This window comes from Arachis hypogaea, chromosome 1 (assembly GCF_003086295.3).
Source record: "Arachis hypogaea cultivar Tifrunner chromosome 1, arahy.Tifrunner.gnm2.J5K5, whole genome shotgun sequence".
In the NCBI taxonomy this organism is placed as follows: Eukaryota; Viridiplantae; Streptophyta; class Magnoliopsida; order Fabales; family Fabaceae; genus Arachis; species Arachis hypogaea.
This window is the reverse complement of record NC_092036.1, coordinates 21,388,971-21,403,297: the sequence shown is the minus strand read 5'-3', so window position 1 is coordinate 21,403,297 and position 14,327 is coordinate 21,388,971. Positions and strand designations below refer to the sequence as shown.

The following is a 14,327-nucleotide window of genomic DNA, read 5'->3' as shown; positions in this document are numbered from 1 at the left end:
ATTGCGACATTGAAATACTTACATTTTCTTTTAAACATTAACGAAAGTTGAGTAAAATAAATTCATATAAAAAAATATACCAATTAACCATGATATTAGATCACATACAATTTTTTTTAATTTTTTAAAAAATTAGCCAAAAGAAAAAGGATCACTGACCAACTCCGCCAACTCACCAGTTTCATTATTAACCACGCCGAACAACAGTATCGGTGTATTGAGGAAAAAAGAAGCGGCGGGGGCTTGGTTAAGCAAAAAAGTTTGTTATTAAATAATAATAATAATAATAATAATAATAATAATAATAATAATAATAATAATTTCATGTTTTTTCATGTATACGAATACGAATACGTCTCAAAAAACACCCAAATATATATATATATATACACTCTTTCTTTCTCCTACCGTTAATTAAGAATTCAAAACAACTCATGAGTGATAGTTGTTCCTTTATCATGTTGAAGGGAAACAAATTAACTTGTGGGAGCTGTCTGCCTCTGACCTTCGTTTCGGTGTCTCTCTGAGACCTTCTTTGGTTGCAAAGTCAACATCATCCAAACCACCTCAGATCCAAAACCTCACGCATATGCTTAACTACCCAATTATACACTCTAACCCACCATCCCTCTCCATTCCTTACTTCGCTGCTGTTCTGTTCTGTTAGTCTTTTTCTTCATCTCTCTTTCCACACAAAACAAACCATGTCGGTTAGTTTTCCAGGCAAGTCTTCCACTTCAAGCATACTTTTATTACCTTTGCAGATTTTTTAAATTCTTTTTCAAATTTTAGTAACGGAGGAATACCGTTAAATTTTGACGCATGTATGTTGTTGAACTGTGATTATTTGTTCTGATATCATTTTGGGAATAAAAACACTTTTTATTTAAAAAAAAAAAAGATATTTATGTATTCCCGTTGTAAGGTTTAGGTTAAGTATTTTCAGTTGGTGATTAATGTATAGGTTTGATTTTAAAGTTATGTAGTTTATAGCAAGATGGTGATTTTGTAAGCTTTTTAATCAGCAAGCAAGATAAGGGTATTGACGGTGCTTAGAATTTAACTCTGCAATCAAGATTAAGATATGTGTACGATTCATGACATAGCAAGGGTAATTCTACAAATCAAATTGGGATTCTTTTCAGATTTTTACACAACTACTTGGCTTAAATCGATTTTGTGGTGGTGGAATTCATGTTCTCTTTACTGGCATCTAAATTAGATGTTTGTGATAGGTTGCGTTTTGTTAATTGCAGCATTGTTTCAAAGATGTAAAAGATAGAGAAAATGAGGATGAGGAACGTATACCGGAAACCAATGGCTTTACATTTCAATGCAGGGAGCAGATGTTCTATATATGCCGTGTTATGGAGCTTGTTAGGATGCTTTTTTCTGCTTCAGTTGTATTTGAATACTCGCCAAAGAGATGGAAAAGGTGGCAGAGAGGTTCAATTTCGGGTGACTCATCTTCCTCAGTTCCGTGAGATTCAAGAACTGGAAGAGATACACTTCCAATTGTCCCCACCACGAGGCAAGAGATCCCCTCGGGCGCTGAAGCGCAGGCCTAAGCATCGGACTCCCACTTTGGCAGATGAACTCATGGATGAGAATTCCCAACTAAGACAATTATTTTTTCCTGGTAAAAAGAGTGTTGTAGATCCGATGATTACTACACAGAATGATAGCTATTACTACTACCCCGGGAAGATTTGGTTGGATACGGACGGAAATCCTATTCAAGCTCATGGAGGGGGCATTCTTTATGAAGAAAAATCAAGCACATACTATTGGTATGGTGAATACAAAGATGGTCCTACATACCGTGCTCACAAGAAAGGAGCTTATCGTGTAAGTTGTGTTTCTTTCCTTTTTTCGTTTTTTATTTCGAAAGAACATGTATGTTATTGTTGATATATCCTTGCGACAAGTGGAGATATTAACAAATTGAAGAGTCATTTCATTTGGTTAAAATGCAAATATTAGCATAATAACATGCTCAGAGCTGGTAGTCTTGCACCTAGTATTAGGTTTTCTAACGTTAATCCTACTAGAAATTCACAGTTTACAGACTCCAGTCTTTGGTTATCCATGGTTCATCGAAAACAATTTGAGAGCTCTGAATAAAATAAAGTAACAAAAGGAGGCATAACAAGAGATATAGGTCTTATAGTTTTTGTTGGATTACAGAGAAGTACTTTAATTGAAACCACTGCAGTCTGTTTCTTACTCTTCCATGGTAGAATCAGCCCAGTCAATATCAGAAAAATAACACCACAGTGAATAAAATCGGTTAGCCACCTTAAAGTATGCCTTGCTTACTCCCCTTTTTAGATGTTTCAAAGTAGGCAAAAAGAACACCTCAATGAGAAGTTATTGGAGGATATTAATAGGCCCGCAACCCTCACTTTGAGAGCTATGTCAGGAAATGTGCAACTGAAAGTTGATACATTTTCCACCAGTTTGATGAGAGTATTAGTTTCACTTTAGGATCCATCGGGGGTCTAACACTTCCCAGGTGCCGATTAACCACTAGTTTTGCAAATCCTTTTCCACTCATCTCAGGCTCAGATTTTGTTCATATTACTTTAAGGCCAATATCTCCCATTAAAGGTTCAGAATCCACTGATTATAGGCCCTTTGCTTATACTGAACAGAGTGTTTACTTCCAGTTCCAGGACATCTGCATTTCTTCTGAAATGTTGGTAATCCCTTTGAAAATGTTTTCCCTTAAACCCTAAATCCTAAACCCTAAACCCTAATTCCTTTGAAAATGTTTTCCCTTAGTTGTTCAATCTCTCTAAGTTATTAAATGAGTCAGCAGAATGTAAATGGCACTAATGTCATATTTGAAAGGAAAGAAACGTGAAGGTGCCAAGTCTTTTGACCCTTCCATACGGTGTTCCCTTTCACTTATGTGTGTGTGCAACTATGCTTCCTTTATTTCTGATAGTTTTATGGGGACTTTCAAGAGTTACTGAAGATAGTGGCAATGCTATAATCTCATCCTTCAGTGCCTTCCAAGGAAACTTTTTGTTTTATATAGCAACCATGCATATCTTCTCAGTTGCATACCCTTGTGAGTTGTGACAAAACTTCATTTTTATCTCTCTTTTCCATCAGGTGGACATTATAGGAGTTGCTTGTTATTCTTCTAAGGATCTTTGGACATGGAAACATGAGGGAATTGTTTTGGCGGCAGAGGAAACAAACAAATCCCATGATCTTTACAAGTCCAATGTGCTTGAGAGGCCGAAAGTGATTTACAATGAGAAGACTCGAAAGTATGTGATGTGGATGCATGTCGATGATGCTAATTATACCAAAGCTTCTGTTGGTGTAGCCATTAGTGATACACCTGATGGTCCTTTTGATTATCTTGGTAGCCAAAGGCCCCATGGATATGATAGCAGGGACATGACAATTTTCAAAGACGAGGATGGCGTGGCGTACATAATCTACTCCTCCTTTGATAATAGCGAACTCCACATTGGACCACTAACCGAAGATTATCTCGACGTTACACCAGACATGAGGAGGATTCTTGTGGGAGAGCATAGAGAAGCGCCTGCTCTCTTCAAGCACCAAGGCACATATTACATGATCACTTCAGGGTGTACAGGATGGGCCCCAAACGAGGCTCTGGCTCATGCGGCCGAGTCAATAATGGGGCCTTGGGAAACAATGGGAAATCCGTGCGTTGGAGGAAACAAGATGTTAAGACTAACTACCTTCTTTGCTCAGAGCACTTTTGTGCTTCCCCTACCAAGATTCCCAGGTTCGTTTATCTTCATGGCAGATAGGTGGAATCCGGTGGACTTGAGAGACTCACGATATGTCTGGTTGCCGCTGATAGTGGCCGGACCAGTCGACCAACCACTGGAATACAGTTTTGAATTTCCTTTGTGGTCAAGAATTTCCATCTACTGGCATAGACAATGGAGACTGCCTCAGGGGTGGAGCATATCTTAATTATCCATCTTCTTTTGTACATTCATGGATTTTGAAGACTCACCAACCAAACATCTTACCAATTTTGCATGTTGCTCGCAATTGCTAGGAAATTCACTCATTGAGGACTGTGGACATTACCTTTCAGTCTCAAGAACATGCAGTGTTTGATCATACCTTTCCAGTTTTTTATTCAGTGGGAGTCTGCATTGATTGAGGGAGTTCATGTATATTGAGAAAGCTATCCACTGACAGATGTGTAATTAATTATGTAAATGAATTTCTTGGGTTATCGATTATATTATGTAAAATTATTTCGCAATCACACAATGGAGTATATGATAGTCTATACATGTGATTCTTTTTCTTTCTTTTTTAAAGTATATTTTTAATTTTTGAAGTTTGTTAAAAGTTTTAAAATTATCCTTTTAAGTCTTATGTTGTTTTAATTTTGTTCTAGAAGTTTTTTATTTACGTCAAATATATTTTTATCGGCTATTTATTAAAAAATTTAGAATTAATTCAGTAACAATTTTATAAGAACAATTTTTAACACAAACAAATCAGATATAATTGTCATGTATTATTAGATTTTTTTTCAAAAAAAAAAAAACTTTATTCCTTTCATAAAAAGAATACAAATGTCCAAATGTGACTAAAAGAGAATAGAAAGAGAAAAACAGCGGACTCTTAAAAGCTCAGACAAATAGAGCATTATCCCAATAGTTGCAATAAAGAGAGAGTTAACAAAAAAATTCCTAATTAGATTTGGGGTCCATTAGCAGCCGTTGAAGACATGTTGCTAATCTCCTTCTTGCTAATCCATCCACTTCTTAGGAAGTCTTGAAAACCTGGTTGAAGACGTTGTCATTGCAAGATCTCCATATGCTCCAACAATAAATCCCCAACGCATTAGACTTCGCTCTTCCCTTGGATTAAGAATTAAATGTTGCTTCTTCGGCGCCCAGCACTGGAAGTACATCATCTTTACCAACTGTCATATCACGGTAAGGCTCCTATTACACACTTCTCTAGCTTTCTCACAAGTAAATAAACAATGCATAATTCTTTCCGTGGCACCGCGGGCAGATATCAGGTCTCGACGGCATTCTCCGGTAAAGCAACTCCATAACCGAAAGTCTTTTATGCTGAGTATGCTAGAGGAAAAGGAGGACTTTTGGTGGAGCTTTAATCTTCTAGAGATTTTGCCAAATTCCTTGTCTTTGCTGGAGGTGTGGATGAAGCTCAAACGGTTCATGGTTGAAGGAAAAGGCTATTCTGTATCCAGAAGAGACTTCGTATCTGCCGAATTTGTGGAATAACAGATAAGTTTATCCCTATACTTACTCATTTTAGTTGCTAAAATTTGTTTAGTGATGGCTGTTGGAAATATTGAAGCAATGAGTTGTTGATTCCATTCATTATTTTCACTCATCAGGTGATTGACTCGTGAGACTGGTTAGTTTATGGAAAAGGAGTTTAGTCTAATTGGGGGAGTAAGTTGTTGCAGAGACGGAACACATGGATCTGAGAAAATGTTCACCTTGGAACCAGGACCTATTTGCCAAATCAAGCCTTTTTTAGTGATTTTTCGCTCCTCCAGAATGCCCCTCCATCTCTAGGAAGGTCAGTTCCCTGCCTCTGCTCTCAAAATATCTATATACTGAAAGTACTTGCCTATGAGAATTCTAGACAATAGCAAATTAGGTTGTGTTGCTATTCTCCAGCATTGTTTTCCTAGAAGTGTCAAATTTTGTGCCTTCAAATTCTTAAATCCCAGACCCCCTTCCACTTTCAGCCTAGTCATTATATCCCAACTAACCCAACTGCTTTTCGTTCCTCTCCCTTCTGACCCACTAAAATCGAGCTAAAATACCATAAATTTTCTGTAGTAAGAAGTCAGGAAGTTTGAAGCATAACAGTGTGTAGATAGGGACAGCTATCTAACGTTGCCAATCCAATGTAGTTGTAGGATAAGAATCAGACCAATCCAATGTTGCCAATACCCTATCAAGATGCTCTTGAATAAGCTCCTGACATCTCCTTCTATTTGATCTAGTGAATGGTCTACCCACCGTTCTCAGGTCCAATAAACTATTGTCATCTAGAAAGCTATTGAATGCTGCCATAGAAGGGTCCCAAGCCAAACAACCTCCTTCCTTTTTTTGGGTATTCTTTATAGCAATAAGTCACCAAGAATGATGGTTTTACCTTGAACCTATTGCAGTATAGGTTTGAGTTGTTCAAATTGTTGAAGCTAGATCTGTTCTATACTGCTAAAATGAACAACAATTGGCTCCCATTCCTCCTGTCTAGTAACATCACTGATTTTTGCGGCAATAAAAAATTCACCCAAGTTCGTTACCACCACATCAGTGCCCTCTTTTCATGTCAACGCAAGGCCACTCGCTGTACCATTAGAATTACACAAGAACCAATCACCAAATCCACATGCCCTCAGCTTGTTCTCCACTTAACGAGGCTGATTCTTAGTTTCAGAGATAAAATCAACCTCGGGAGAGTAGGATCTACAAATCCCTTTGAGGTTATAGAATGTCAGGGATCTCTCCAAATTTCGACAATTTCACGTTAAGACTCTCATGGCTCTTGGGGCACTGTTTGATGGCCAGTGCCCTCCACCTCCTCACGAGTGTTCTAGACCTCTCCCAAGCAAAGCCTTTTGTGCAGTTCTATGTTTTCTTTCTCATTAAATCTTCTCTTCACCCTGATGTTAACTTGAGGACCTTCTAACTTTCTTTGAGCCATCTGCTTGATCCTAGTTTGCTCATTTTTTGGTGTGCCAATTTGAACGAAATTTTGAGCCTCTTCCACGGCCATAAGAGATTGAGCTTCTCCTTGTGTTTCCTTAGTAATTGCAGTAGCTATGTTTACCAAATTCTCACCCGAATTCTCCATCAAAAAATTACTCTGGGTGAGAACTTTTCTCCTCTGAGATCACCTTACTACCCACCATTTTTTTCATAGAAAGACCTGAGAAACTATTAAGAAGCCAGCTAGGGATAGGTTTTCTCTTCGGTTTGTCCCTTTGGTCATGCTGATTAGAACCAACCGCATTATGAGCATTGTACCCCGCTTTAATCTTCCTACCCATCTGATCAGCTTTTATCCAATCCCCAATTTTGTATTATCTCACTGAGTTCATTGCCAAATCTGTAAGGAATAAATCACAACCTTTTGGCTCATGCCCTGTCCGTGCACAATAGGTACAAAATCTCCCAATTTTTTCCTACCACACACCAACCTCCATAGACTGTTGATCAGGGCAAATCATACAAAGGCTGTCTTTGAGTTTTTTGGATGCATCCATTTCAACTCGTGCTTTGATTATCCAGGATTCTCCACCCTTCATCTCATAGAAACCAATCTCTATAACCGTGCCAATTTTCTCAGCTAGTTACCCTCCAACTTCTATAGTTTTAAAGCATTCTGGCAATCCCTAAAATTGGGACCATACTTGGAAGCCTTGCATCTCAATCTCCTCCCTTCAATCAGAGTCATTCCATCTCCTCACATGAAGAACATAATCTTTAAAGATCTATAGGGAACCTTTCTCAATCCTCAGCAGTTCCCTATCATTGTCAAAAAAAAAAAAATAGAATTTGTTACTTCCTTTATCCGACACTCTGAAACCTTCTGGTCTGCCCCATATAGCCCTAAATGCGTTCTCCATCGTGCTCACAGAGAACTTTTTGTTCACAAAAACACGGCCTATGAGGCTATTAGCACATGCTTCCTTCCCTTTCCTGATGTCTTTTTCTTTGACTATCACCACATTATCGTTCTCACCATCACTATCTGAATTTTATCCTCTAGCAGATCTCACCCCTGCCTTCATACTCAACTGTATAATCTGATCGCTGCAGAAACTAAGAATTTGTGAAGAGCTGCTCCAAAGGAGCACAGAAACACTAGCAGAGCACCGGTCAACCCTAATGGGCCTCATGTATTATTAGATTAGTCTTAAATTTTTTGAAAATTTAACTGTTAGGGATATATTTGATACAAATTAAAAATTTTAGGGACAAAATTAAAACAAAATAAAATTTAGAGATATTTTTAAAAGTTTTAACAAATTTTAGAGACAAAAAATATATTTTATTTATTTTATTATTCATTATGCATAAGTTTCTGAAGATGTAGTTGATTTGACAAAATTTCATTGGCTAAATTCAAAAATTAAGAGCCATAATGTAGTTATTAGTTTTTAAGATCATGTTATTTGCATCCTAAAAAATATTTTGTTTTCATTACGAAATCAAATTTTGGATTTTATTTACTCTTTAGTTGTCCACTTTCTACAGTTAGATTTGAGTTTTAGGGACAAAACAGCAAGTCAAGTTAGGATTTATATTGTGTTTGCTTTAGGCCAAAGGATAGTGAAGAGAGAGATAGATAGATGAAATTATATTTAGTTACGATAAGAGGGACAAAAGTTTGTTTCCAAGAAATAAGATTGCATTTGATTTGTGTTATGTTTATAGGAATTTGTTTTTTAAGACAAGATACATTTAATATTGAAAAACTGTTTGAAGACAGATACATAGATATTGAATATAATTTTGTGTATAAATTTTTTTATATGTTATTTTTTGAAGACATTAATAAATATAGGATTTGAAAAAGTGGATGTATACTTTTTAATGAATATCTTTTTTTTATTTATAGATATTTTTTATTATTCTACAATTATCTTTTTTTATTTTCAATATCTAAAATTTAATTTCATTTATCTCTTCTCATTCAAGTTGCAGTATCAACTCAACCCTCCGGATAATCTCTCCTCTCTACTCTCTATCTCCTCTTTTATTTATTTATTTATTTATTTATTTTGTAATTTGCGATTGTTAAATACTCTATCAATGACAGATATTTCAGTACTCCAATTTTTTTGTTACTAGGTAGCCATTTGATTTTGAGGTATGTCTCTGCTTCTCCTCTTTTTTGTTTCGTTTTTCTTTTTTACTTAAGACTATCTTATTTCTCTATTTCCTTTTTTCCTTTTTCTATTTGACACTATTTTCTCGTTTTTTATTCTTGTTTTCATTTGTCTCTCTCCTTTATTTATTTAAAACACTTTTTTTTAAGATAGGGATAACCCAAATACATACGGAGACACAAAATTTTGTCACCAAATAGGTAGACATGAGAATGAATCTTTTCAATTTTTTTTTAACAATTGAGAGAGTAAAGTGTGATCTTTTACCGTTAATTTTTTAAGTGGGACCAAAAATAAATATAAAAGAGAGAGCAATAAAGGGTTAAAGATCACACTTTAGACTCTCAATTTTTTTTAACAATTGAGAGGATCCATTCCCGTCAGACATAGAGACACAAATTTTTTTAATAGGGTAAAATATATTTTTTGTCCTTAGAAATTTGACAAAAGTTTCAAAAATATCCCTAAGTTTTATTTTATTTCAATTTTATCCCAAAAGTTTTCGATTTGCATCAAAAATACCCCTGACGGCTAATTTTTCAAAAAATTTAAGACCAATTCAACAACAAATTCATAAAAACAACCCTCAACATAAGCAAATCAAGTGTAATTTTCATGCATTATTGTTAAATAGGTCTTAAATTTTTTGAAAATTTAGCCATCAAGGATATATTTGATGCAAATTGAAAACTTTTGGGACAAAATTGAAACAAAATAAAATTTAGGAATATTTTTGAAACTTTTGTTAAACTTCAGGGATAAAAAGTATACTTTAGCCTTTTTAATATTATCCTTATGAAAAATTATAATTTTCAAATTATCCTTCTCTTTATAGCATCATCTCTCCAATATTTTCTCTCACTAACTCTCTGTCTCCCCCCATGAATCATACTTCTCTCTTTCTCACTATCTACATTCTCTCACCACCGTGTTTTCTCTTTTTCAAAAAAAAAAGACATTAAATTAATTAGAATATGAATAAATATAATTTTGTAAGTCTTTTATGAATCGAATTTTTTTATTTCAATTTGTTTTTACTGAAAGTTGAAGGAAAAAAAAAGCACGGAGGTTGATCGAAATGGTGAGAAAGACGATGAAGTTGAGAGAGAAGGCAAAAAGATTTTTTTTAAGAAAAAGGGTAAAATAGAATTTTTCAAATTATACGTGTCTTGTCTATTTATTTGTCAAACACAATATATGGACACTAATATTTTATATTTATGTCTGTAGTGTCTATGTCTTAATATACACACTAACTAAAGCCTAAGATGTAAATTTGTGTCTTTCGGTAGAGATGACAATGAAGTGGCTAGGGGTGACAACTTCTCTGACAAATTTGTGTCTTTCGGCCCGACCTCCTCACCAACACCACTTCGCCTCCACTCTACCTTATTTTCGCCTTTCACCCGATAAACTCTTGCTTCTCAAGGTGCTTTGTTCAGGGTCAACACTTCTCACCGATAATCTCCCTCAACCTCACCTCTTGTCGTGCCTCTACCTCTATGTTGTCATCTCTACAGATTTATCTGTCTTTGTGATGTCATTTCTAAACATCTGTCTGTTACTGTGTATTTACCTTTGTGCCACTAGTGACACCATACTTGCTCTCCTTCGGTGTCACCCTTCCATCTGCAGCCTGCTGATTGGCCATTTATCTCTGCTTAACTTTAGGGTTTAGAGCTTTTAAAATAGTTTTGTTTCGATTTTTTTTAATTGATTTGACTAAATTTTCTTCTTCCTAATCAATCTGAACAATTTAGATTGTGTATGAGCACTGAACTGTGGTTGAAGACTCTTGACTTGTAAATTGTAATATGTGACAGTTGTTAAGAATTGTTATATTCTTTTTTATTTTTGTTTAATTTTTCATATTTTCAAACAACCACAGATATTCATAGGGATTCATATATCCAATAGATAATTGGTATCCATTACCCATCGCAGATACAAAACGAGGATGGGAGGCAGTTTGAAAAGCAAGGGTAGGGGTCGGAAGTTATCACCTGTTCTATGAAGGCTCGTTAGCATCTCTAGAGGCGGAATAGGATTGATATTTATATACCTATATCTGTCTTGAACACTCATATATCGCTTTATTTTCTCCTTCGTTATCCACGTATATCTTAATTTTTTTCCTATGCCCACTCTGCCTCGAATAAAATTTCTGATCTGTGATTTCCCTTCTTAGAAACATCTATGAAATTAGATTACTGGATTAGTGGGTTAGAGGATTAGAGTTTTTATTTCTATTTTTATTTATATAAACCAAATTCAATAAAAATTAAATATATATGCATAATATTAATATTATATATTATAATAATAATTTAAATTACACACACATACCTATACTTATACCTGAAGGTTCTCAATGGCCTGAAAAGGTGAAAATTTTATCTACGATCACTTTTTAATGCCTTTTAAACTTAGTCACCAACACAGATTTGAAAAAAAAAAAAGATTCTGCAGATTCTATTAAACGATTATGCAGGAGATAATTTAGCTTGGTCTCATAACGTTAGAATAGAAAAATAGAGCAGAGAAGAGAAAATTTAGCTTGGTCTCATAACGTTAGAATAGAAAAATAGAGCAGAGAAGAGAAGTTTGCACCATCATGTATCCTTGTTCAGTCACTTATTGCAATGTGAGTTACATACAATCTACACCATAACAATGGTAGAATTTTTCACTATATTTTCAAAAATTACATTCACCAATTTTCTAAGATTCTTCCTAATCCTATCAAGGAACAACCAAGCTTCTAACCAAATTTGTTTCAACTAAGTTCTCTAACCTAGACTCTCAACACTAAGTGCTTACCCAACGTAGTAAGAGGAACTTCTCAAACTCATGACACAAAGCAGAAATACATCAAAAGAATTTGACATAATCTATGAGTTTTTTTTCAAGTTTAACTCTCTTTGTATTTTCTCTCAATAGCTTTTGCTAATACCCTACTAATATACCTTTTTTCATTGAAACAAAAGAAAAATAAACTAGAAAAACTAATAGTCAATATAGCAACATGAAGGAGAAGATGAAGATAGCCTGAAAATGATGAAAAACTTAGATTTTCGTTCTCACTCCTTGGTTTCAACTCTTGCTGATTACTCCTTTTTGTATAGAGGTAATGCTTTCAATATATGAAGTGGTCCTTAGGAACAAGGTCTGAGCATAAAAACAGTGTAGAGCTTGTCTTCTTCTCCTAGAATCAGGACAAAAACACAGAGGCAATGGAGGTGCAAGGTTGCAGAGGAACATTATAATTGTAGCCGAGAATCATGCTTGGGAGGAGTGATTTGTCTGCTGTTCTTTTTACTGATTTTTTTCTTCTTTTTGTTAGAGGTCATTTGTCCTTGGTTGTACTACTTGAATCAGCACCATTGATTATTACCTTAGCTCTAAGTTGTGATATTTTTTTCTCTATCTATTTGATAAAACGAAACACCATTTCTCTTTTGTCTTTACCCGAGAATGTTTGAACATGATACAGCAACAATAAACCTTAGTAAATGTTTTTGTTGGATTAAGGTAGTAGCAGTTTCTTTGCTTAATTCATTATTCAAAAAGACTAACTGAAAATACTTAGCCCATTTTTATCAATATAAACTTTAATTTGGGCATATACCAATAAAACACTCATCAAACCATTTGGGGTTTAACTCCAATCAAATATATATATATATATGAAGTGGATGTAGGAGGCATAAAGAGAAAGAATGAAAATATGTTTAATGTTTAATGATATTATGAATGCAGATGTTCAGGAAGAAATTAAATATGAAGTTAGATGCAGCGGTAGTCCACACGCATATACAGGTTAGTATGAAGTTAGATGTGGCAGTAGTCTGCACACATATGCAGATGCAGAAACATAAATTAAAAGCAGGAAAATGAAGAACTGGAAATTGTTTATTATAGAAAGCTTGAAAAGAAAGCTTGAAAAAGAAAGATCAGAGTAAACAGCATACAAAGGATTCTCAGAGCCTCTCTCTAATTTCTCTCTCTATTCTTTTTCCTCTAAAAACTCTGCCCCAAAATATTGTTGAAGTGCATTTTTTATAGGCCTGGATTTTAATATTTCTACAGTACAGGTAATGTTGACCTACACTATAGCTACAGTATTGGTTACAAATTGAGATACACAACAAAATAAAGTACATTTTGTTTAATACGGTACCTAATCCTCCGCTAAATTGATTCTGAAATAATTGTCTTCGTTTTATTGTAATCACTTGATGATACTGATGAGGAATTTGGATTTTCTTGTTGGTCTTCTTGAGCTTTGAGTAATTGAAGGATTTGTTGCAAATTTTTTATGAACAATTCTTTTGATTGAGACCGTGCTAAAGCTGCTGCTTTTGAGCCTTTTGATTGAGAAAAATAGAAGTTTCCTGATCTGTGACCTTCACAAGTTAGGGTGTTCTGTGAACCATTTTCTAACTTTGTTAGGATGAGCCTTTGTTGCATTGTATTGAGCCCACCATTTGATGTATGCATTCCGTTGGAGCATTGGTAAAGTCTTCAGGTGATCTTGCTTACCATACATGTATTACCATGAGAATACACATGCCAATGCAAATGTTGAGAAAATTTGAGGTTAGTTGGAATAGATGTTTCCTGCTAATCATATTTATTTGTGAAAACTTTGAATCCCTCATCTGTAGGTGGGGGTAATATTTTGGGTAGTCGGCCAAAATAGCCCCACTATTGAGAAAATCAATTAGGCAAGTGATAGTTAATGTTTCTTTTGAAATATATGAGCCATGAGTGGCGATTCTATTTGTTTTGGAACAAAAAAAAATTCTTGTCCATACGTCTACGTAAATCCCAATAAGAATATCCTATTGGCAATTCTGATAAGTTTTTTATTAGGAGATTTGTGATCTCCTTTTGGTAATATTAGAGAAGTTTCTCATTCATTTGGATGGGTCTTGCTTTTGTACGAATTTGACTTTCTTTAAAAAAAATTTCATAAGGAAGATCAACAATATGTTGTTTCCTATTCCAAAATGCATGTGGCAAGTCAGAATAGATGAATGTTTTAATTTGGTTGAGTAAACTTCTTATCTCTTGTTGAATACTTGGTTGCTTTAATTGGGTTTCCAAATTCTTAAAAGATACTTCCTCTTTTAAAAAGTTGAGCTGGTTGTTTTTGTATTCCAGGAGATTGAGAGTCCTGTGGATAGAATTTGTGATGAATTGGAAAGTTGTTGGGGGCACCCCTTAAATAGGTGGTGATACCTTTGTATGACATCAGAAAAGGAAATAGTGTTCTGATAAAATGTGTTCCTAAAATGACGTAATTTTTTAAATTCTTAACTAGGAGAAATGGAATTTTTATCCAGAGAAAACCATTTTTAATAACACTGTTGGATAACTTATATTTAATTTGCCGTCGTTCTCCATTAGCCGTACGAAG

General features: G+C 34.8%; 1 protein-coding gene and 1 long non-coding RNA gene across 5 annotated transcripts; both read left to right on the top strand.

Annotated features, from left to right (window-relative positions):
- Positions 1 to 334: 334 nt before the first annotated feature.
- Positions 335 to 4,273, top strand: LOC112800468 (uncharacterized). 4 transcript variants are annotated; one of them, XM_025842780.3, is made up of 3 exons: positions 335 to 723; positions 1,340 to 1,848; positions 3,121 to 4,273. In XM_025842780.3, exons 1-3 carry the CDS (start codon positions 705 to 707, stop codon positions 3,967 to 3,969), a joined length of 1,377 nt encoding a protein of 458 aa, XP_025698565.1. In that variant the 5' UTR covers positions 335 to 704; the 3' UTR covers positions 3,970 to 4,273. The 4 variants fall into 4 exon arrangements, with proteins under 4 accessions (XP_025698565.1, XP_025698545.1, XP_025698556.1 ...); XM_025842760.3 differs by having other exon boundaries at positions 367 to 723; positions 1,257 to 1,848; XM_025842771.3 differs by having other exon boundaries at positions 407 to 723; positions 1,236 to 1,848.
- Positions 4,274 to 4,619: 346 nt separating this feature from the next.
- Positions 4,620 to 11,131, top strand: LOC112800464 (uncharacterized). The gene is made up of 3 exons (XR_003201401.3): positions 4,620 to 4,955; positions 5,038 to 5,574; positions 10,850 to 11,131. It is a non-coding gene; the product is annotated as an uncharacterized lncRNA (long non-coding RNA).
- The last annotated feature ends 3,196 nt before the right edge of the window (positions 11,132 to 14,327 follow it).

Excerpts from the sequence above, each read along its gene's own strand:
- LOC112800468 (XM_025842760.3), top strand. The coding sequence starts at position 1,288 with ATGAGGATGAGGAACGTATACCGGAAACCAATGGCTTTACATTTCAAT. Across the intron at positions 1,849-3,120 it reads ACAAGAAAGGAGCTTATCGT|GTGGACATTATAGGAGTTGC; the intron begins GTAAGTTGTGTT and ends CTTTTCCATCAG.